At 41.0% G+C, this 23,532-nt stretch overlaps 2 protein-coding genes across 2 annotated transcripts; one reads left to right on the plus strand and one right to left on the minus strand.

Annotated features, from left to right (window-relative positions):
* Positions 1–2,344: 2,344 nt before the first annotated feature.
* On the minus strand, positions 2,345–12,794 carry LOC119944059 (olfactory receptor 5M11-like). The gene is made up of 3 exons (XM_038765285.1): positions 12,199–12,794; positions 4,129–5,059; positions 2,345–2,443 (listed from the first exon to the last, which is right to left on the minus strand). Exons 1-3 carry the CDS (start codon positions 12,792–12,794, stop codon positions 2,345–2,347), a joined length of 1,626 nt encoding a protein of 541 aa, XP_038621213.1.
* A 2,046-nt stretch (positions 12,795–14,840) lies between these two features.
* Positions 14,841–21,702, plus strand: LOC119944060 (NPC intracellular cholesterol transporter 2-like). The gene is made up of 2 exons (XM_038765286.1): positions 14,841–15,068; positions 21,640–21,702. The coding sequence occupies exons 1-2, from the start codon at positions 14,841–14,843 to the stop codon at positions 21,700–21,702; spliced, it is 291 nt and encodes a 96-aa protein (XP_038621214.1).
* Positions 21,703–23,532: the final 1,830 nt, after the last annotated feature.

A 23,532-nucleotide genomic window follows, 5' to 3' on the forward strand; every position in this document is an offset into this window, starting at 1 on the left:
CTCCCTTCTCCCTTAGTTCTCACAAATGGTTCCACCCAGATTCCTCTCCTCTTGTCCTCACGTTCATGAGACTCCTCTCTTAACAGCTTCTCTTCTTTGTTTGTCTCACAAGACTAGTGGCTAATAAAACGCAAGAAAACAACAAAATCTATTAAAGGCTAAGGAGGTGATGATGATGACAGTGGAATTTATGAAACAATACATTTCCCACACTGTACTAAATGCTAGGGTAGATACCAGATTATCAGGTTAGGCCTTTTTTATGGTATTTGTTAAGCACTTACTATGTGCCAGGACCTGCCCCGGGGGGGCTCACAATTTAAGGGACTGGATGGTAATGTGTGGATATTTTAATTCCATCATTCCCTTGAATTTAAAAAAATCTATTCTGTGATTTCTAGCCTGGATTATTTTTAAACAGTAACTCCTAAAGACGGGTAACTGCTTTTTGTGGTTAATTAGGTTTAAAAAAAAGTTAACATAATGAGGTACAGCAATACCATGATCAGATTGGTATATATACAATTCTGTTAACGTAATAATAATAATAACATAATACAACTCTGTTAACATAATGAGGTAGAGCAATACCATGATCAGATTGGTATATATACAATACTGATTCAATTTTTGTGGACCAAACATATTCATGGACACGAAGAGAAGACATTTTTATATTGAGGACATTGAATTTAAGGTTACTCGAGCTCTTAATGTGGGCCAAGGATTTTACTAGGTACTGGAGTAGATACAAGATAATCAAGTCAGACACAGTCCCTGTCCCATATGGGGCTCACGTCCCATGTATCATATCCACATCAGACAGATACCAGAGTGGCTGAAAACCTGTCTGGTTATAAAATTGGATATCTGATCACCTTACTAAGAACAGGACCCGGATCATTTCTCTCTTAATCACCTAGAGTAAATACTGCATTGGGCAAGAAATACATTGTTCCCACGTATTTCGAGACAATAAAAATGAAAGTCCTGTTGGAGTTCTCATGTCTTGCAAAAATCTGTAGCTTTAGAACTAGAGCTCTCTTCCTCCCTTCAAGGCCCTACTGAGAGCTCACCTCCTCCAGGAGGCCTTCCCAGACTGAGCCCGCTCCTTCCTCTCCCCCTCCTCCCCCTCCCCATCCCCCTACCTTACCTGCTTCCCCTCCCCACAACACCTGTATATATGTATATATATACATATATATATATATATATATTTGTACATGTTTAATACTCTATTTTACTTGTACATATTTATTCTATTTATTTTATTTTCTTAATATGTTTTGTTTTGTTGTCTGTCTCCCGATTCTAGACTGTGAGCCCGCTGTTGGGTAAGGACCGTCTCTATATGTTGCCAACTTGTACTTCCCAAGTGCTTAGTACAGTGTTCTGCACACAGTAAGCGCTCAATAAATACAATTGAATGAATGAATGAATGAACTACATACAGGTACGTTTTTGAGCACATCCTTTCTAACGCTTTGGACAGGCACTTCTTGAGGGGATATTATTGGAAAGAATCTTCACATTCTTTGTCAAAATTATTCAGGATTACATGAAGATGATCATAATAATGGTCTCTGTGAATATGAAAAGATTACAACTGCACCACATTTATTCTTCAGCCACATGTTTTCAACAGAGGTTAGCAGAATAATGCCTAGATGAAAACTTCACTCACTCATCCCTTTGTCATATCATCTTCCATTCCTCTCATTCCTTTTTTATCTATCACTACAATTCAACCTAAACCAATATTGGAGAAGAGAAATGGAAACATTAATCTGGATTTGCAATTGTCAAACATACCTGGGCAGGAAAAAGGTTTTCTCAGGGACACCGAAGGTCGTGGTATGTTTCATGATGGAGGATTTATACTTCGTTTATAATTCACTGGCCAAGTCCCTGAAGGACTTCTTCAGTTTGCCCAGGGAAAAAGAAATAACAATTAAAATATTACTCCTTGAAACACCTCTCTTGAGAAATATTACTTGGTAGAGTGTATCTTGAAATGAGGGATTGGAATGCTAATTAGTGTGATATCATGTGTTTTTCTCCCCACTTTACACAAACTTTTTTTAGTTTCATGATACAATTGGTGCTTTAATGCTTTAATGCTTTTTCACATCTTTGTGGCAGGGATAGTATCTACCAACCCTATTGTATTGCACTCTCCCAAGCACTTGTTGCAGTGCCCTGCACATGGTAAGTGCTCAATAAATACCATTGATTGATGATTGATTGATAGGACTTTTATTTTCTTAGATATTCAGTGATTTGCACTATCAGGCTTTACTTTAATCCAAGCACGTAATTATGAATCAACAACTCCTAGTGTTTCTTAGTCGTCTGCTTTCGGCACTGCCCCATAGAAACAGAACATATACCAATGACCACTTTCCAGTTGTAACAGTAATCCATTTAAGTAAAATGACCTAGGCTAGGCACAAGAATCATATGAAAATACTCACTTTACCAAATGACCATATGTGACTCTGGATCAGTAATGCAGTAGTATTATTGGGAAAGTCAGTCTGTTCAGGGAGTGTGTTTGTAGGTGTACTGACATTTACAACTTGGATATAATCTGCCCACAGTATTTGGTTTTGATCAGATCCCTAACATTTCAAAAGCAGAGAAACTGGAGGAGTACAGTGAAACATAACAAATATAATTAAAGAAATATAAAATAAAACCAGTGACGTTAGTTTTGAAATTGTTTACCCTAGAAGCTTAACTCTTAAGGATTTTGTTCTAAAGCTTGGATATGTTTTCCTAAATGTATGACCTGGGAGAGTTCATACTGAAACTTCTAAGTCAACCCTCTCAGCTATTCGGACTCTTTATGATGTCAACAAATTCATAGGGAAGAGAACCATGATAGGTTATTAAAGGGAAAATTAAAGATATTCAAAGAACCTTCCTAACCATGAAGATGGATTTCAAGAAGCAGTGTGGCCCAGCATTCAGAAGGACCTGAGGTATAATCCCAGCTCTTCCACTTGACTGCTGTGTGACCTTAAGCAAGTCACATCTTCTCTGTGCCTCAGTTACATCATCTTTAAAATTAGGATTAAGACTGTAATCCCCATGGGGGACATGGACTGTGCCCTACCTGATTACCTTGTATCTGTCTACCCCAGCACTTAGAACAGTGCCTGGCACATAGTAAGTGCTTAACAAAATCCACTAAAATAAAAAAAGAAGGGCAGCCACCCTGCCTACCAAACCCCTTTGGGTGGTGGGTCGTGGACAGAGGCAGAATGGAAGGCTGGGGGACCATTAGTGTGGCCCATTATGGCATTGCTTAGGACCCAAATTTAAAAAAAAATGGGTCAACTTCCACCTTGCCCTTCCTTTGAAGATAAAGTCACTGTTGCTTTCAGTCAAACTTGTGGGTAGTCTGACAGTGCTGATGCATCTATCCCAGTGTTTAGTACAGTACGTGGAACATAATAGGTGCTTTAAAAATGCCACAATTGTTATCATTATTATAATTATTGAAAACTACATATTCATGATGTTTGAACAAACCAGTCCTTTTAATTTTTTGGGGGGTGCTTATTAAGCACTTTGCATGTGGCAGGCACTGGACTATGTGCTGGGCTAGATATTTAATTGATCAGGTTGAATCCAATCTATGTCCCACATGGGACAAATGGTATTACTCCCCATGTTACAGATAAGGCAAGTGAGGCACAGAGAAACTCCGTGACTAGCCTAAGGTCACACAGCAGACAAGTGGCAGAGTTGGGATTCGAACCCAGGTTCTCTGACACCCAGGCTTGTGCTCTTCACACTAGGCCATGCTGCTTCTCAGATTTCTCTGGGAGACTTGTATTTCATCTCACCTGCATTTAAAGTTCAGATGAAGGACTATGTGGACCGTAAGCACTGAAAAAATCGTCTCCCTTATCGATTTCTGGGGTAACATGAGGAAATTGTTTAGTGGCTCCTGGGTGTGATGGAGATATTCCTCTCCTAATGTCCTATAGATAGGTCATCCAGGAAACTCAGTTTCTTTTCTATGTGTGAAAATCCTATTTGAGATCCTGTATGTACTCCTGGGGACCAAAGAGAGGAACCAGGGTTTAAATGTTAAGATTTATTGTAAAATGGAAGTACTGCCCTTTTATTTACCAGTTTCTTCAAGGCCACTTTTACATCTTTGTTCCTCAGACTGTAGATCAAAGGATTCAACATCGGACACACAAATGTATAGAAAACAGCTATTATCTTGGACTGCTCCATAGATTGATCCTTCACAGGTCTCACATACATGCAGAAGAGTGACCCATAAAATAAAGTGACACCCATCATGTGGGATCCGCAGGTGGAAAACGCTTTACTCCTTCCCTCAGAAGACTGAATCTTGAGGATTGTTGTAAGAATGAAGATGTAAGACAGGATGATGATCGTGAGGGAGTTGGAGAGGTTAAACCCGGCAGAGAAGTGCATGGCATTTTCTTTGAAGTGGGTATCAGAGTGAGACAGCTTTATGAGAGGCGGGTCGGCACAGTAAAAATGGTTGATGACGTTGGATCCGCAAAAGGACAATCTGAATGTCACGATTGCTTGGAATAAGCCATCAGAGAAGCCATATACATAAGGGAAAGTAATAAGACAGGTGCAGACCCTCCTGGACATTTTGATACTATAATGTAGAGGGTGGCAGATAGCCATATAGCGGTCATACGCCATTGCCGCCAGCATATAAAACTCTGTAAGGGACAGAGCAATGAAAATGTAGCATTGGATGAAACAACCGACAAAGGAGATGGTCTTCTTCTCTGACAAGAAGTTAGCCAGCATCTTGGGGGTTGTCGTTGTAGAACACAACAGGTCTACAAATGCTAGGTTAGTGAGGAAGAAATACATGGGTGTGTGAAGGCTAGAATTTAGTCGAATTAGCACAATCAGACCCAGGTTGCCTAACAAGGTGAAAAAGTAGATGATTACAAATAACACAAAGAGGAAGCCTTGAAGCTCTGGACGATCTGTGAGACCCACAAGAATAAAGTCTATCACAGAAGTGCAATTGTCGTTGGACATTGTTCTTGGGGACTAGGTTCAAGTAATCTGTTGGTATTTATTGAGCAGTTATTGTGTGCAGAGCACTGTACTAAGTACTTGGGAGAGTATAACACAAAAGAGTAGGTCAACTGCCATGCCCAAAAGAAGCTTACAGACCGGAAGGGAAGACAGATATTAAAATAAATTACAGGGGCATAAAGTCCATCAGTGCTGGAGAGCTGGGGAAAGAGTGAATATCACAGAACTTAAGGAGCATAGATGATGCAGAAGGGAGGCCTTAGAAAGAGAAGGGAGGGCTTGGTAGCTGAAGGATTCTTGGAGGAGATTTGATTTTAGTTGTTCTTTGAAGGTGAAGAGACAGGTGGCTATCAGATACGAAAGTGGGTGGAAGGTCTAGGCCACCAAAAGAATGTAGGAAAGGAACTGGCTATGAGATATACAAGATTGAGGTACAGCGAGTGGCACTGGAGGAGCAAAGTGCGCAGATTGGGTTGTAATAGGGGATCACCGAGATAAGGTAGGAGGGAGAGAGCTGATGGAAATTGCTAAAACTGATGGTAAGGGATTTCTGTTTGATGCAGAGGTAGATGGACAACTGTTGGAGACTTTCCAGTGGAGGGAAGATGTGGACTGAATGTTATTTGCAGAAAAATGATCCAGGCAGCAGAGTGAAATATGGACTGGACACAAGAGAGTCAGGAGCAGGGAGGTCAGCCAGGTGGTTGATGCAGCAGTCCAGGCAGGATATAAGTGCTTGGATAGGCATTCACTGGAGTAAATAGAAATAAATCAAAAATGAAGAAAAAAACTGTTGTGAATTCTTTTCGTTATCCACCTACCAAAACCTTGAAATACCCTGCAATGCTTTAATGGGACTCCTATTTCTCATGAGAGATAATGTACCTGAATACAAGCTAAGGAGAGAACAGTGTTAGGCACATAGTAAACGCTTAACAAATGCCATCATCATTATTATTGTTATTGTCACCTCACTAGGGCTCGCTACTTCCTCGCCACCATTATAGTGAAATTCTCTCCGTGCTGTGCCTGATTTCTGACAGAACAGGTAGAATTCTAGAATTCCCGATGCTAGAATTGTTAACGGATTTTCTTAAGGCTAAACTATTCCCAGAGAAGAAGTCAGTATCCCTGCAGACTGTGTTAGTTCTTGAGACTTACAGGGCACTAGTTATCTCAATGTTAATGATAATTATGGTATTTCCCAAGTCTTTACTTCATGTCAAGTACTGTCTAAGTGTTGGGGTGGATGAAAGATAATCAGATCAGATAAGGTTCCTGTCCAACAGAAAGCTCACACTCTGAGTAGAAAAAGAAGCATTGTATCCCCATTTTGCAGCTGAGAAATATGAGACACAGCAAATTTAAGTGACTTGCCCAAGGTCACACAGCAGGCAAGTAGCAGAGTGGGGATTAGAACCAGGTCATTTGACTTCCAGAGCAATGTTATTTCCACTGATAATAGTGGCTCTTTTCCCAGTCCTCTTCTCCTTATTTTCATTCTCCTTCAATTGTGTTTCCTTCTCCAACCTCTGTATCAAACCTATTCAGGATCAAACTCAGATGTCATCCCTCTCCTTCTTCAATCTATCAAAGTTAGCATGCTCTGTAGCCAGGAAGAGTCTTGGTCGTAAGTAAATCTAAGAAAATCACCACTCAGAATTTCACATGACTTCTGTTCACTTCCCTCCTTCCCCACCAACCTAGAGTTCAAATAGAGAAGTACCTCTCAAAGGCTGATCTGTCAGATTCAGTGTTGAGCAGTCAGGCTGTTATAGCTGTTGCTTTCTTAGCTGCCTCCTAATTTTCTGGGAAGTAAATTCCTTCCTAAATGAGTGGAGGAGAAAATGAATGGATGAAGCATGCCTTGTCTGAATGTCCCAGCTTTTGGGAGGCAGTGGAATTTCTCAAAGGATTTGGCCTATCCCATTAATGATTTCTTCACCTGGAAGCTGAGAGGAGTTCTAGCAAGATGCTAAAAGATGACTATTTAATCGGTTGTGCAAAGATACTGACCTAGGGTTACCAAAGGACTACAACAATCCCCTTGATTTACTTTTCTTCCTCTGACCCTTTGAGGAAAGAACAGTGGAAACTGGTGGACCAGAACTGACAGGCCAAGACTGTAAACTGTGGATTGGGCTATATTTACTCACACATGGGAGAACACTATCTGTTTCCACATTCTCATCCCTCTTTCTAATCTTTACTATCTTCTTTCTTGCCTGCGGCCTCCATTTAGATGGCTTCTGTTCTCCCTCTGCCTCCTGTCCTTCCTCATATCTTTTAGAAGCTCCCTTCTCCCTTTCTTCTCAAAAATGGTTCCACCCAGACCCTTTTCTTCTTGCCCTCACATTCATGAGTCTTCTCTTTTAACTGCTTTTCTTCACTGTTTGTCTCTCAAGACTATTAGATTGCTAATAAAATGTCAAGAAAACAACAAAATCTATTAAAGGCTAAGGAGGTAACGATGATGACAGTGGAATTTATGAAACACTTACTACATGTCACGCACTGTACTAAGTGCTAATGTAGACACAGGATTATCAGGTTAGACCTGCCCTGGTGGGGCTCACAATTTAAGGGACTGGGTGGGAATGTGTGTATAATTTAATTCCATCATTCCCTTGAATTAAACAAAATCTATTCTGTGTCTTCTTGCCTGGATTATTTTTTTAATTGTAACTCCTAGAGATGGAGAGGTTAATATAATGAGGGGCATATATACAGTTCTGATTCAGTTTTGGTAGACCAAACATAATCCTGGACATGAAGAAAAGATATTTTCATATTGGGGACATGTCACGAATTTAAGTTTCCTGGAGCTCTTAACGTGGACCAAGGATTGTACTAGGCCACACGAGTAGCTAAAAGATAATCAGGTTAGACACAGTCCCTGTCCCGTATGAGGCTCACATCCCATGTGTCACATCCACATCAGACAGATACCAGAGCAGCTGAAAACCCAATTGCCTGGTTATAAAATTGCACATCTGATCACCTTATTAGGTCCAGGAACTGGACCTTTTCTCTCTTAATCACCTACAGTAAATACTAAATTGGGCAAGAAATGCATTGTTTCCAAGTATCTCAAGACAATAAAAATGAAAGCCCTTTTGGAGTTCTCAAGTCTTGCAAAAATCTATAGCTTTGGAACTGCATACAGGTAAGTTTTTGGGCACATCCTTTCTAACTCTTTGGACAGGCACTTGTTGAGTGGATATTATTGGAAAGAATCTTCACATACTTAGTCGAAATTATTTAAGATCACATGAAGATAATCATAATAATGGTCTCTGTGAATATGACAAGATTACAACCACACCACAATTATTCTTCAAACACTTGTTTTCAACAGAGGTTAGAGGAACAGTGCTTAGATGAAAACTTCACTCACTCATCCCTGTGTCATAGCATCTTCCATTCCTCTCATTCCTTCTTTATAGATCACTACAATTCAACCTAAAGCAGTATTGGAGAAGAGAAATGGAAACATTAATCTGGATTTGCAATTGACAAACCTACCTGGGAAGGGAAAAGGTTTTATCAGGGACACCGAAGTTCGGAGGTATGCTTCATGATGGAGGATTTATACTTTGTTTATAATTCACTGGCCAAGTCCCTGAAGGATTACTTCTGTTTACCCAGGGAAAAAGAAATAACAATTAAAATGTTACTCCTTGAAACACCTCTCTTGAGAAACATCAAGTAGTAGAATCAAACGATCTTGAAATGAAGGATTGTAGTGCCAATTAGTGTGCTATCATGTGTCCTTCACCCAAATTTACGCAAACTTTTCTTTTTAATTTCATGATACAATTGGGTGCTTTCATGTTGAATCACATCCTTTTGGTGGGGATAGCATCTACCAACTCTATTTTATTGTACTCTCCCAAGCACATAGTGCAGTGCTCTACATACAGTAAATGCTCAATAAATACTGTTGATTGATGATTGACTGATAGGACTTTTATTTCATGAAATATGCTGTAGATTTGCACTAACAGGCTTTAATTTAATCCAAACACAAAATTGTGAATCAAAACCTCCTAGTATTTCTTAGTTGTCTGCTTTTAGCACTGCCCCATAGCAACAGGACATACATCAAAGACCTCTTTCCAGTTACAAAAGTAATGCATTTAAGTAAAATGTCCTAGGGTAAGCACAAGAATCATGTGAAAATACTCATGGCCCTAAATGACCATATTTGTCTCTGGATCAGTAATGCAGTAGTATTATTGGGAAAGTCAGTCTGTTCAGGGATTGTATTAGTAGTTGTATTGACATTCACAACTTGGATATAATCTGCCCACAGTATTTGGTTTGGATCAGACCCCTAACATTTTAAAAAGGGAGAAACTGGAGGAGTCCAGTGAAGATAAAAAAAAAGATGGCATTTATTAAGCACTTACTATGTGCAAAACATTAATTCTTTCATTCAATCGTATTTATTGAGCTGACAATTGGCAGAGCTGGGATTTGAACCCATGACCTTTCATTCATTCAATCTTGTTTATTGAGCACTTACTGTGTTCAGAGCACTGTACTGAGCACTTGGGAAGTTCAAGTCGGCAACATATAAAGACGGTCCCTACCCAACAACGGGCTCACAGTCTAGAAGGGGGAGACAGACAACAAAACAAAACATGTGGACAGGTGTCAAGTCGTCAGAACAAATAGAATTAAAGCTAAACACACATCATTAACAAACTAAACAGAATAGTAAAATGTACAAATAAAATGAATAGAGTGATTAATCTGTACAAACATTTATACAGGTGCTATGGGGAGAGGAAGGAGGTAGGGCAGGGGATGGAGAGGAGGAGAGGAAAAAGGGGGCTCAGTCTGGGAAGGCCCCTTGGAGGAGGTGAGCTCTCAGTAGGGCTTTGAAGGGAGAAAGAGAGTTACCTTGGTGGATGTGTGGAGGGAGGGCATTCCAGGCCAGGGGGTCGATGGCAGGACAGGCAAGAATGAGGTACAGTGAGGAAGTTAGTGGCAGAGGAGCAGAGGGTGTGGGCTGGGCTGGAGAAGGAGAGAAGGGAGGTGAGGTAGGAGGGGGCGAGGGGATGGACAGCCTTGAAGTCGAGAGTGAGGAGTTTTTGCTTGATGGTCCAATTACTGTTCTAAGTGCTGGGGAGATTACAAGGTGATCGGGCTGTCCCACGGGGGGATCACAGTCTTAATCCCCACTTTACAGATGGGGTAACTGAGGCACAGAGAATGAAGTGAATTGCCCAAAGTCAAACAGATGACAATTGGCAGAGCTGGGATTTAAACCCATGACCCCTGACCCCAAAGCCCACGCTCTTTCCACTGAGCCACGCTGCTTCTCTGATAACAAATATAACTAAAGAAATATAAAATAGAACCAGTGAGGTAAGGTTTTGAAATTGTTTACCCTAGAAGCTTCACGATTAAGGATTTTGTTCTAAAGCTTCGATTTGTTTTCCTAAATGCATTACCCGGGAGAATTCATAGTGAAACTTCTAAGTCAACACCCTCAGCTGTTCACCCTCTTTCAGATGTTAACAAATTCATAAGGAAGAGAATCATGATAGGTTATTAAAGGGAAAATTAAGGATATTCAAAGAACATTCCTAACCATGAAGATGGATTTCAAGAAGTAGTGTGCATAATGGTTAGAGCACGGGCCTGAGATTAAGAAGAGCCTGGGTTCTAATCCCCGCTCTGCTACTTGCCTGCTGTGTGACCTTAGGCAAGTCACCTAATTTCTCTGTGCCTCAGTTACCTCATCTGTAAAATGGGGATTAAGACTGTTAGCCTGATGGGGGACATGGACTGTGTCCGACCTGATTACCTTATATCTATCAAACCCAGAGCTTAGAACAATGCCTGGCACATAGTAAGTGCTTAACAAAACACACTAAAATAAAAATAAAGGGCAGTCACCCTGCCTACCAAACTCCTTTGGGTGGTGGGTCATGTACAGAGGCAGAATGGAAGGCTGGGGGACCACTGGTGCGGCCCAATATAGCATTGCTTAGAACTCAAATTCAAAATACAATGGGTCAACTTCCACCTTGCCCTCCTTTGGAGATAAAGTCACTGTTGCTTTCAGTCAAACTTGTGGGTAGTCTGACAGTGCTGATGCATCTATCCTAGTGCTTAGTACAGTATGTGGAACATAATAGGTGCTTTAAAAATGCTACAACTGTTATTATTTTTATTGAAAGCTACATATTCATGATGTTTGAACAAACCAGTCCTTTTAATTTTTTTGATGGTGTTTGTTAAGCACTTTGCATGTGGCAAGCACTGGACTAGGTGCGGGGCTACATATTAGTTGATCAGGTTGAACACAGTCCATGTCCCACATGGGACTAATGGTCTTAATACCCATGTTACAGATAAGGCAACTGAGGCACAAAGAAATTCAGTGACTAGCCTAAGGTCACACAGCAGACAAGTGACACAGTCGGGATTCGAACCCAGGTTCTCAGACTCTTAGGCCTGTTCTCTTTACTAGGCCATGTTACTTCCCAGATTTATCTGGGAGACTTGTATTTCAAGTCTCACCTGCATTTAAAGTTCAAATGTAGGACTATGTGGACCATAAGCACTGAAAAAATCGTCTCCCTTCTCAATTTCTGGGGGAAACATGAGGGAATTGTTTAGTGGCTCCTGGGTGTGATGGAGATATTCCTCTCCTAATGTCCTATAGATAGGTCATCCAGGAAATTCAGTTTCTTTCCTATGTGTGAAAATCCTATTCGAGATCCTGTATGTACTCCTGGGGACCGAAGAGAGGAACCAGGGTTTAAAGGTTATGATTTATTGTAAAATGGAAGTATTGCCCTTTTATTTATCAGTTTCCTCAAGGCCACTTTTACATCTTTGTTCCTCAGACTATAGATCAAAGGATTCAACATCGGACACACAAATGTATAGAAAACAGCTATTATCTTGGACTGCTCCATAGATTGATCCTTCACAGGTCTCACATACATGCAGAAGAGTGACCCGTAAAATAAAGTGACACCCATAATGTGGGATCCGCAGGTTGAAAATGCTTTACTCCTTCCCTCAGAAGACCGAATCTTGAGGATTGCCGTGAGAATGAAGATGTAAGATAGGATGATGATCGTGAGGGAGTTGGAGAGGTTAAATCCTGCAGAGAGGTGCATGGCATTTTCTTTGAAGTGGGTAGCAGAGTGAGACAGCTTTATGAGAGGTGGGTCGGCACAGTAAAAATGGTTGATGATGTTGGATCCGCAAAAGGACAATCTGAATGTCGTGACTGCTTGGAATAGGCCATCGGAGAAGCCATATGCATAGGGGAAAGTGATGAGGCAAGTACAGACCCTCCTGGACATTTTGATGCTGTAATGTAGAGGGTGACAGATAGCCATATAGCGGTCATATGCCATTGCCGCCAACATATAAAACTCCGTAAGGAGCAGAGCAATGAAAATGTAGCAATGGATGAAACAACCAGCAAAGGAGATGGTCTTCTTCTCTGACAAGAAGTTAGCCAGCATCTTAGGGGTTGCGTTGGAAGAATACCACAGGTCTACAAATGCTAAGTTAGTGAGGAAGAAATACATGGGCGTGTGAAGGCTAGAATTTAGTCGAATTAGCACAATCAGACCCAGGTTGCCTAACAAGGTGAAAATGAAGATTATTAAAAAGAACACAAAGAGGAAGCCTTGATGCTCTGGACGATCTGTGAGACCCAAGAGAATAAAGTCTGTCACAGAAGTGCAATTGTCACTAGACATTTTTCTTGGGGACTGGGTTCAAACAATCAGTGGTATATATCGAGCAGTTATTGTGTGCAGAGCACTGTACAAAGTACATGGGAGAGTACAACACAAAAGAATAGGTCGACTGCCCTGCCCAAAAGAAGCTTACAGACTGGAAGTGAAGACAGATATTAAAGTAAATTAAGGGGGACAAAGTCCATGAGTGCTGAGAGCCTGGGGGAGGAGTGAATATCAAAGGGCTTAAGGAGCATAGACAATGCAGAAGGGAGGCCTTAGAAAGGGAAGGGAAGGCTTAGTTGGGGAAGGACTCTTGGAGGAGATTTGATTTTAGTAGTGCTTTCAAGGTAAAGAGACAGCTGTCTATCAGATATGAAAGTGGGTGAAAGATCTAGGTCACTAGAAGGATGTGGGTAAGGAATTGGCAGTGAGATAGACAAGACTGAGGTACAGAGAGCGGGTTGGCATTGGAGGAGTGAAGTGTCCAGATTGGGTTGTAATAGGAGAGCACCGAGATAAGGTAGGAGGGAGAGAGCTGATGGAGTGTGCTAAAACCAATGGTAAGGGGTTTCTGTTTGATACTGAGGTAGATGGTCAACCATTGGAGACTTTCGAATGGAGGGAAGATGTGGACTGAACATTATTTTCAGAAAAATGATCCAGGCAGCAGAGTGAAGTATGGACCGGAGACGAGAGAGTCAGGAGCAGGGAGGTCAGCCAGGAGGTTGATGCAGTAGTCCAGGAAGGATATAAGTTTTTGGATCGACATTCACTGAAGTAAATAGAAATAAATAAAAAATGAAGATGGAAAAAATGGTTTTGATTTCCTTTCATGATCCCCCTACCAATACCTTGAAATACCTTGGGTTGCTTTGATGGGAATCCTATTTCTCACGAGAGATAATGTACCTGAATACAAGCTAAGGAGAAGCCAGACAGACCCTAACGCTCTCTGATTTGATGATTGGGTTGAGGGGAGAAAATTTAGGGCCAGGGTTGAGGGCTAACATTCTCTCCTTCAAGCAATTGTGCAACTTGAAGCTCTGTATTTTCCTAAAAGAAAGGACTCCCCTTCTGTTTTGTTTGTAACATATTTATCAAATGCTTACTTTGGGCTAGGCATTGTACTAAGTGCTGGAGTAGATACAAGCTAATCAGGTTGGACACAGTCAAAGTCCCACATGGGGCTCAAAGTTTTAATTCCCATTTTACAGATGAGGTAACTGAGATGCAGAAAACTTAAGTGACTTGTCCAAGATCACATGGCAGACAAGTGCCCAAGCTGGGATTAGAACCTTCATCCTTCTGACTCCCAAGCTATCCACTGAATCATCTTGCTTCTCACTTCTCTAGATCTAAAGGTCTTAAAACTCATCTCCCAGATCCTCTCCTTGAAAAAATTATATTGTGATTCTCTGTAGTGATAGTAGCACCTGGTTTCAATCCCATACTACCAAGTACAAACAAATAAAGTAAAAGAACAAGAAAAGAAAAGCAGCATAGCATAATGTTGCCCATTGGATACTGTCACAAATGGTAGGTTCATTATTAATTATTAGAAAGATAGGCATGATAAAAGTCTCAAGAAAGGTTAAGTCCTTATATAGATGGAAGGGCCTGGGTTCTTAGAGCTATAGAAGATATAACTAACATTGAGCAAGGATAGTCTTATTACAATTCCTCCAAATGAGCTTCGTTGCCACTTTTGGAGACAGAATATCAGGCTGGACCAATCATTGATCTGATGCAGTGTGACAATTCTCATGGTCTTGTGCTCCTTAACTGTAACTATTGCAGGGAGTTGCTGTAAGCACACTGTGGGGAGGGAATGTATCTGTTTATTGTTGTATTATACTCTCTCAAGTGCTTAGTACACACAGTAACTGTTCAATAAATACAATTGACTGACTGACTGAATATGTTCTTGACAACTCCTAAGCACTTTGAGGAACTCAACTAATTACAAAGCTACCTAGTGAAAACCCAGCCTTGTTAAAAAAAAAACAAAGCATTTTAGGAGCTCCTGTAGGTAGCACGTGAGCAAATGATTAGATGATCATTTAGATGATCCAGTTCCACAAAGGAGAGTCCTACAGCGTCAGCGTCACCTTCACCAGCAACACCCAGTCTCAGAACAGCACGGCGTTGGTTCACGGCCTGGTGCTTGGCGTCTTGGTGCCCTTCCCCATCCCCGAGCCCGACGGCTGTAAGAGCGGCATCAACTGCCCCATTAAAAAGAGTAAAACCTACAACTACCTGAACAAGCTGCCCGTCAAGAGCAAATATCCCAGTGTAACCCAGCCCCATGGAGAGAGAAGCAGAAGGAGAAACTGAGAGGCCTAGTGGCTAGTCGGAAGGACCCGGGGTCGAATTCCGGCTCCGCTACCCCACAGCACCTGTATATATGTTTGTATGTATTAATTACTCTATTTACTTATTTATTTTACTTGTACATATTTATTCTATTTATTTTATTTTGTTAATATGTTTTGTTTTGTTGTCTGTCTCCCCCTTCTAGACTGTGAGCCGGCTGTTGGGTAGGGACCGTCTCTATATCAATCAATCAATCAATCAATCGTATTTATTGAGCGCTTACTGTGTGCAGAGCACTGTACTAAACTCTTGGGAAGTACAAGCTGGCAACATATAGAGACAGTCTCTACCCAACAGTGGGCTCACAGTCTAGAAGGGGGAGACCGAGAACAAAACCAAACAAACAAAATAAAATAAATAGAATAGGTAGGTACAAGTTAAATAAATAAATAAATAAATAAATAGAGTAATAAATATGTATAAACATATATACAAATATACAGGTGCTGTGGGGAAGGGAAGGACTATATATTGCTAACTTGTACTTCCCAAGCTCTTAGTACAGTGCTCTGCACACAGGAAGCGCTCAATAAATACGATTGAATGAATGAATGAAAATGATCATTTTCTAAATAAGTCTGCAGTCTATCAGTTGCCTAACCCACTGTTTCCACTTTATGGATCATGCCATGACTTAGGACACCCGCCTTCTAGTTCCAAGTTTTCTATATTTACTAGAAGCCTCAATTCTGACCCATAGCAACTAATTGTGCAGGGGATGGGGGTGATTTTTAAAGTTTGAAATAGCAGGTAAGGAGGAGGTCAGGGTAAGAATCCCATTCCCCCCGCCTTACCTCCTTCCCCTCCCCACAACACCTGTATATATGTATATATGTTTGTAAGTATTTATTACTCTATTTTATTTGTACATATTTAATCTATTTATTTTATTATGTTAATATGTTTTGCTTTGTTGTCTGTCTCCCCCTTCTAGACCGTGAGCCCGCTCTTGGGTAGGGACCGTCTCTACATGTTGCCAACTTGGACTTCCCAAGCACTTAGTACAGTGCTCTGCACACTGTAAGCGCTCAATAAATATGATTGAATGAATGAATGAATGAAATCCAGAGCTTCTGGAGAGAGAGAGTTTGATGAAGGAGCCAGCAGGGAGCCATGAAATTTCCCAGTTAGGGGGAATGTGAAGGATAGCTGTGAAACTGGCCAGGCTGGTTCCTCCAGCAGGCCAGGTCAAGGGAGGATGGGGAAGTGGGATGTTTTGAAGACTCCCGTTAGCCTGGTTATAGTATGTTGGCCATGCCCCATGTTGCTAATTTTGCTTCAGATGCTCAAACCAAAATGCAAGAGTTTCCAGTCTCCATTTCGCTTCTGCCTTCAAAAGACCCATCAAAGGGGAAGTTGGAGGGATTGTGAGTATGGGATTGCTGTGTGTGTGTGTGTGTGTGTGTGTGTGTGTGTGTGTGTGTGTGTGTGCACACGTGTATGTGTGGAGCTGGGCATGGGAATATGAGGAATTGCTGTCTTCTGAATGCCTGGGGGGTTGTCAGGGCTAACCAGAGAAATGGAGGGAGCAGTGAAAAATGGAGGAAAGATATGGAAGAAGATGGAGGATGATGAAAGAAATAGGACAGGAAAGTAATCAAAATATGAGAATCAAAAAGGGAGAACCAAAAGAGAGATCGAAGAAATGACGTAAAATTGTGGGGGAAAGAAAAGGGACAATCAGGAGAAGTACTATTCCCTAGTGGATTGAGTACGTGTCTGGGGGGTCAGAAGGAACTGGGTTCTAATCCTGGCTCAGCCACTTGTCTGATATATGACGTTGGGAAGATCACTTAACTTCTCTGTGCCTCAGTTACCTCATTTGTAAAATAGAGAGTTAGATTTTGAGCCCCCTGTAAGACAGGATCTGTATAAAACCTGATTATCATAAATCTACTCCAGTGCTCAGGACAGTGCCAGGAGCATAGTAAGCGCTTAACAAACATCATTAAAAAATCAGAGAGACAGAAAAAGACAGGGAAGGGGAAACACTCAAGAATCCTTTGAATTTTTCAGAGGATGCAACTAGACTGCCAGTATAGCAAAGATTTCCTTCTTGTAACTATATGTTATACCTATCCTTGACAATTATCATCAAATGTCAGAAGAAGTGTCTTCATTAATATTTAAAGATAATTTGATATGAAATCATCATGTGCTTTTGCAGAATTCATGTATACTTTTTGTCTCTAAACTTAACACTTAACCTAGTAGGTAGGGTGCAAGCTGTGTGACTTTGGGTAAGTCACTTCACTTCTCTGTGCCTCAGTTACCTCATCTGTAAAATGGGGATTAAGACTGTGATCCCCCCATGGTACAACCTGATCACCTTGTAACCTCCCCAGCATTTAGAATAGTGCTTTGCACATAGTAAGTGCTTAATAAATGCCATCATTATTATTAATTGAAATGTTAATATGAGATTTTAGGTGTTATTCTGGAATTGCTGATATTCTAAACCTTGATTCATATTCCAGGCTGATAAGTAACTGACAAAATTGGGAAAAATGAAAAATAATTGTACCTATAGCCAGGCAATCTTTTTTTTCCAGATTCCAATTCTATAAAAGCACCGCCACGTTAGACCTATACCACTCACCCTCTCTTCAAACTCTCTGCACTCAAATGCCACGTAAATTTCTAAATTAAGTAATCTGAAAATGAAGGACTTACTGCCAACTCTTCAGAATTTCGGCAACATCCATGTAAAAGAAGGCATTGTCACAATGGCTTCCCAGTTAGAACAATACAGAAGCATTTATATCTGTTTCTGAACTGATCCCTGGAGTTTGCCCTTCACGAAGAAAGAACGGAAATTAACAATGCTCATTATGAAAAGTCCCTAGAGTGAAATCTGAATGAGCAAAATTGTGACTCATGAGTGAAAGGAGGTGCTAACTACCATTTCATTCAATCATATGTACTGAGCGCTTACTCTGTGCAGAGCACTGTACTAAGCACTTGAAAAGTACAATTCAGCAACAGTTCAGTTTCCATCCCAAAAAGGGAGAGAAAGTTTAGCGTCCACTTTGATACTTTTTAAATGATATTTGTTACGCACTTACTATGTACCAAGCACTGTACTAAGCGCTGGGTATAAACAAGATGATCAGGTTGGTCACGGTCCATGTCCCATGTGGGGCTTAGTCTTAATCCCCATTTTACAGTTAAAGTAATGGAGGCAAAGAGAAGTGAAGTGACTTGTCCAAGGTCACACAGCAGAAAGTGGCTGAACCAGGATTAAAACCCAGGTCCTCTGGTTCCCAGGCCTGTGCTCTATTCACTGGGCCACGTTTATTCTCCACTGGTATAAGAAACAACAAGCAACAAATAAGAGGGGAAATCAGTCAACCATATTTGTTGAGCGTTTATCGTGTGCGGAGCACTTTACTAAGCACGTGGGAGACTACAATTTAACAATATAACAGACACATTCCCTGCCCACAGTGAGCTTACAGCTTAGAGGGGAAGACAGACATTAGTATAAATAAATAAACTAGGGACACGTCCGTGAGTGCTGTGGGACTGAGGACGGGGGTGAATAAAGGGAACCGAAAGGGCTTGAGGAGACTGGTATTGTACTAGGATCTCTGGAAAGGGATGGGCAGAACTCCGTGAGCCTATGATGGTCTGAAGGGGGAGAATCCAGAATGAACCAGATTTCCAGCCCATGGAATTGAAAGCCAGGCTCTCATAGAGAGACAGGTTCACAAGAACAGGAGTGTTCCGAAATTCTGAGGAATCGGCAGTATGTCCTTTCATTTTCACTTTAGAAATTTAAGTTGCATTTGAGTGCATAGAGTTTGAAAAGAGGGTGGGTGGTATAGGTTTAAAATGTGGCAGTGCTTTTATATAATTGGAGCCCAGTGACTGAATATTGGGGGAAAGTACCCTTCACCCTCTCGGTCTCTTTGCAAAGAACCTTGAAGAGACAATATAGAATTATAGCGGCCTATTCTGAAATGTGTAATCAACTATCCTTGTAAATGCTTAATAAATAATGTTGAATGATTGATTTATTGATGTCCCTGTAGGTTGGAAGCAAAGGGAAACAATTAATTAGTTTAGATTTTTATTTTGTGAAATATGTCCCTCACCTTTCTTTGGCTAATTTTCTATTACTGTGAGATCCACAGGTCCTTCACTAGAAAGAGAAGAGTGATATCCTTTTCATTCATTCATTCAATTCAATCGTATTTATTGAGCACTTACTGTGTGCAGAGCACTGTACTAAACACTTGGGCAGTACAAGTTGGCAACATATAGAGATGGTCCCTACCCAGCAATGGGCTCACAGTCTAGAAGGGTCACAGTCTATAACCCTCTGGGTATTTGAATTAGACAAGACTTTTTTCTCTCTCAGAGATGAAGGAATTGTGTAGATGAAGAGCTGTGGTCTCAGAACAAGGCAGATCTTATAAAGTCTTTCCTGCAGATGGAAAAAGTCCGTGAGCTTGTATGAAATGATATATCACCCAACCCAGTTATTTATCAATCCCACTAGACTCTGAGCTTCGTGTGGGAGAGGGACAGTGTCTGACCTGATTACTTTGTATCTACCCTGGTGTTGGCACATTATTATTATTGTTATTATTATTATTATTATTATTATTACAATGGACCAAGCACTGTGCTAGGCACTGGGTAAAGTATGATGAAGTTGGTATTATTGAGCACTGTGAGCAGAGCCAAACTGTCTCTCTTCCCCTCTTCAAAGTCCTACTGACAGCTCATCTCCTCCAGGAGACCTTTCCAGACTGAGCTCCCCCACTTTTCCTCTGCTCCTCCTCCCCTCCCCATTCATTCATTCATTCATTCAATTGTATTTATTGAGCGCTTACTGTGTGCAGAGCACTGTACTAAGCGCTTGGGAAGTACAAGTTGGCAACATATAGAGATGGTCCCTACCCAACAGCGGGCTCACAGTCTAGAAGGGGGAGACAGACAGCAAAACAAAACATATTAACAAAATAAAATAAATAGAATAAATATGTACAAGTAAATTAAATAAATGAATAGAGTAATAAATATGTACAAGCATATATACATATATACAGGCCCCTACCCAACAGGGGGCTCACAGTTAGAAGGGGGAGACAGACAATAAAACAAAACATGTGGACAGGTTTTGTCCATCACCCCTACTTCCTCCCTCTGCTCTACCCCCTTCGCCCCACCCCACTTGTGTATATTGGTACATATTTATTATTATATTCATTTTATTAATGATGTGTATATATCTTTAATTCTATTTATCTAGTTTGATGGTATTGATGTCTGTCTACTTGTTTTGTTCTATTGTCTGTCTCCCCCTTCTAGACTGTGAGCTCGTTGTTGGGTAGGGATTTTCTCTAACCGTTGCCGAACTGTACTTTCCAAGCACTTAGTACAATGCTGTAGACACAGTAAGTGGTCAATAAATACAATTGAATGAATGAATGAATGTATTAATGGCTTGGGGAAGTACAATACAATAAAACTGGTTAAACACAATCTCTGGCCACAAGGTGCTTGGAGTCTACAGGGTGAGACAGATAATAAAATAAATTAACCAATGCAGTTCCTACTCTAATAGACTTAGAATTTAAGTAGGGGGAGGGGAAGTGGTCATAATATTCATAGAAAAGGCTACTTCTCAGGAACTACTGAAGTCTTTGACTGCATTTAGATTTTTTATGGCATTTCTTAATAATAATGATGGCATTTGTTAAGCGCTTACTATGTGCAAAGCACTGTTGTAAGCACTGGCACTGTTCTAAGCATGTTCACTACATGCCAGTCACTGTATTAAGCACTGTGGTAGCTGCAAGCTAATCAGGTTGCACACAGTCAATGTCCCACATGGGGTTCACAGTCTCAAACCACATACTAATACTAATGATGGTATTTGTTAAGTGCTTACTACGTGCCAAGCACTGTTCTAGGCGCTGGGGTAGATACAAGGTAATCAGTTATCCCATGTGAAGCTCACGGTTTTAATCCCCATTTTACAGATGAGGTAACTGAGGCACAGAGAAGTTAAGTGACTTGCCCAAAGTCCCACAGCTGATAACTGGTGGAACCGAGATTAGATCCCACGACTTCTGACTCCCAAGCCTGGGCTCTTTCCAGGGAACTGAGGCACAGAGAAGTTATGTGATTTGTCCAAGGTCACACAGCAGACAAATGGTAGATCCTGGATTAGAACCCAGGTCTTTCTGACTCCCAAGCCCATGCTATGTCCACTAGATCACTCTGCTTCTCAATTTACACCCTTTCTTCATGCCTCTCTCAGCCCCACAGCATTATTATACATAGGCATAATGTATTCATTTGTATTAATGTCTGTCTCCCCCTCTAGACTGTAAGCTAATTGTGGGCAGCTTTGTTCCACTGTACTCTCCCAAGTGCTCTGGATTCTGCACCCACTAAGAGTTCAATTAATATCTTTGATTGATTGATTGAAGACTACAATAACTGAGGAACTGATCAAACAATTGATCCTTTCTAGGACCAACTGCCCGACCAGGCTGTCAGCTGTTTCCCTGAACAGCCTCCTTCAAAACAGATTTAGAGGCTGTGAGGATGACTCCGCCTTGTTCCCACCCAGGATGGGGAAAATCCCATTTTCTTCCTCTAACAGGTGGGAGAGAGAGCTGGGAATAGAGCAGGGAATGGAGCTGGATACCAGAGAGATACTGAAGGGTGAGAAAATTCATGAACAAAGATGCAATTGATATTAATGACCTATCCCTAAAGCAACTTTCTAGAGCAACTATTGGAAAATATAAGGAAAATGAAGATCAGCCAGAGCTTTCTGGGGTGGAATTCATTCATTCAATCATATTTATTGAGGGCTTACTTTGTGCAGAGCACTATACTAAGCATTTGGGAAAGTACAATACAGCAATAAAGGGAGACGATCCCTGCCCTCAATGAGCCCACAGTCTAGAGGCGGGGAAACAGACATCAGTATAAATAAACACACTTGATCTTGGGCCATGCAGGGACCCAGACCCAGAAAACAGAAAAGACAATGCCCCCTCAGGAAGCATCTCTGAGGTAGAATAGCAATCAATCAATCAATGGTATTTACTGAATGCTTACTATATGCAGAGCACCGCACTAAGCACTTGGGAGAGTCCCAGAATACAAAAGTGGATTTTCTTTTAACATGATAGTGTTTCCTTTGTCTTTTAACTGGTCTTCCATCACCAGCTGAGACTGTTGTTGTTGTTTTTCAATGCTTAATGAGACTTGACCAGAATCATATTTGTCATTAGCATTAATGATTTTGGTACATCTCCTCATACAGATCAATTTTAGACTGAGTAACTTGGGTTCCTAGACATGAGAGGCATTAAAATGCTACACTCCACATTATAAAAAATGGCAAAATGACTTATAGACAGAAGAGAATAATTTACGAAGATATGTGATAAAGTGAACTGAAATAATACATTTGACTTTGCTCATCTTGCCCAGTTTTATATTGGTATATTTTAGAAAATCAAACACTCAATAAGGAATTCAGAATAAAGGCAACAGTGGACAGCCAATATTCTTTTTCAGGCAAAGGAGGAAGAGTTGGGGATATTCATCCAGATTTGCTCTTGTGTATTTTTGTTGGCCAAAGCAAGGCATCATCCCTTTACCCTTCCTAGATTATCTCAGTATTGCTGTCTGCATACGTTTAGGTCAAAGTCACCCACTGGAATTGCAGTAATGATAATGATGATGATGATGGCATTTATTAAGCGCTTACTATATGCAAAGCACTGCTGTAAGCACTGGGGAGAGTACAAGATGATCACTTTGTCCCACGGGGGGCTCACAGTCTTAATCCCCATTTTACAGATGAGGTAACTGAGGCACAGAGAAGTTAAGTGACTGGGTAGCTGGCCCGCTGGATTATGGGTTCAGAAGAACATAGGGCTACCCAAATGGGCTAAAGATGCCAAGAGAGGCCTAAATCCAGCACCTCAAGTGGCTCCCAAGTACCATTAAGTCCTCTAGAGGTATTGAGAAAAGTCATACAGCACAGGACTGGGAAACAGGAGAGTTGAGTTCTAATTCCAGCTCTGTCATTTGTCTGCAGTGTGACATCGGGCAAGTCACTTAGCTCTTCTGTGCCTCAGTTTTCTCACCTGTAAAATGAGGATTAAATGTCCTTTTTTTCTCTCTGCCATGGTGAGCCCCAAGTGGCAGGGGGACCGAATCTGATCTGATTGAACTGTATCTACCACAGTGCTTGGCAAATAGTGAGCGCTTAACGAATACCACGAACGTCATCATCATTGATTTGGAATACTGAAAAATGTTATCGATGTGAAACAGATTTCAACTCAAATGTCTCTGCCGGATAGCCGATTCGAGAAAGTGGGAGGGAAAGGAAAGAGAAATT

The sequence above is a fragment of the Tachyglossus aculeatus genome, chromosome 22 (assembly GCF_015852505.1).
Source record: "Tachyglossus aculeatus isolate mTacAcu1 chromosome 22, mTacAcu1.pri, whole genome shotgun sequence".
In the NCBI taxonomy this organism is placed as follows: Eukaryota; Metazoa; Chordata; class Mammalia; order Monotremata; family Tachyglossidae; genus Tachyglossus; species Tachyglossus aculeatus.

Bases quoted from the DNA above. Each gene is read 5' to 3' on its own strand.
- LOC119944059 (XM_038765285.1), bottom strand. From the start codon at position 12,794: ATGTCTAGTGACAATTGCACTTCTGTGACAGACTTTATTCTCTTGGGT. The intron at 5,060-12,198 runs GCACCTCTCTGC...CTAGTCCCCAAG, and splicing joins CACTTCAAAGAAAATGCCAT to AACAATGTCCAACGACAATT. The intron at 2,444-4,128 runs GTACTTCCATTT...TCTTGTGCCTAG, and splicing joins AACTGGTAAATAAAAGGGCA to CCTAGGTCATTTTACTTAAA.
- LOC119944060 (XM_038765286.1), top strand. From the start codon at position 14,841: ATGATCCAGTTCCACAAAGGAGAGTCCTACAGCGTCAGCGTCACCTTC. The intron at 15,069-21,639 runs GTAACCCAGCCC...GATCCTTTCTAG, and splicing joins TCAAGAGCAAATATCCCAGT to GACCAACTGCCCGACCAGGC.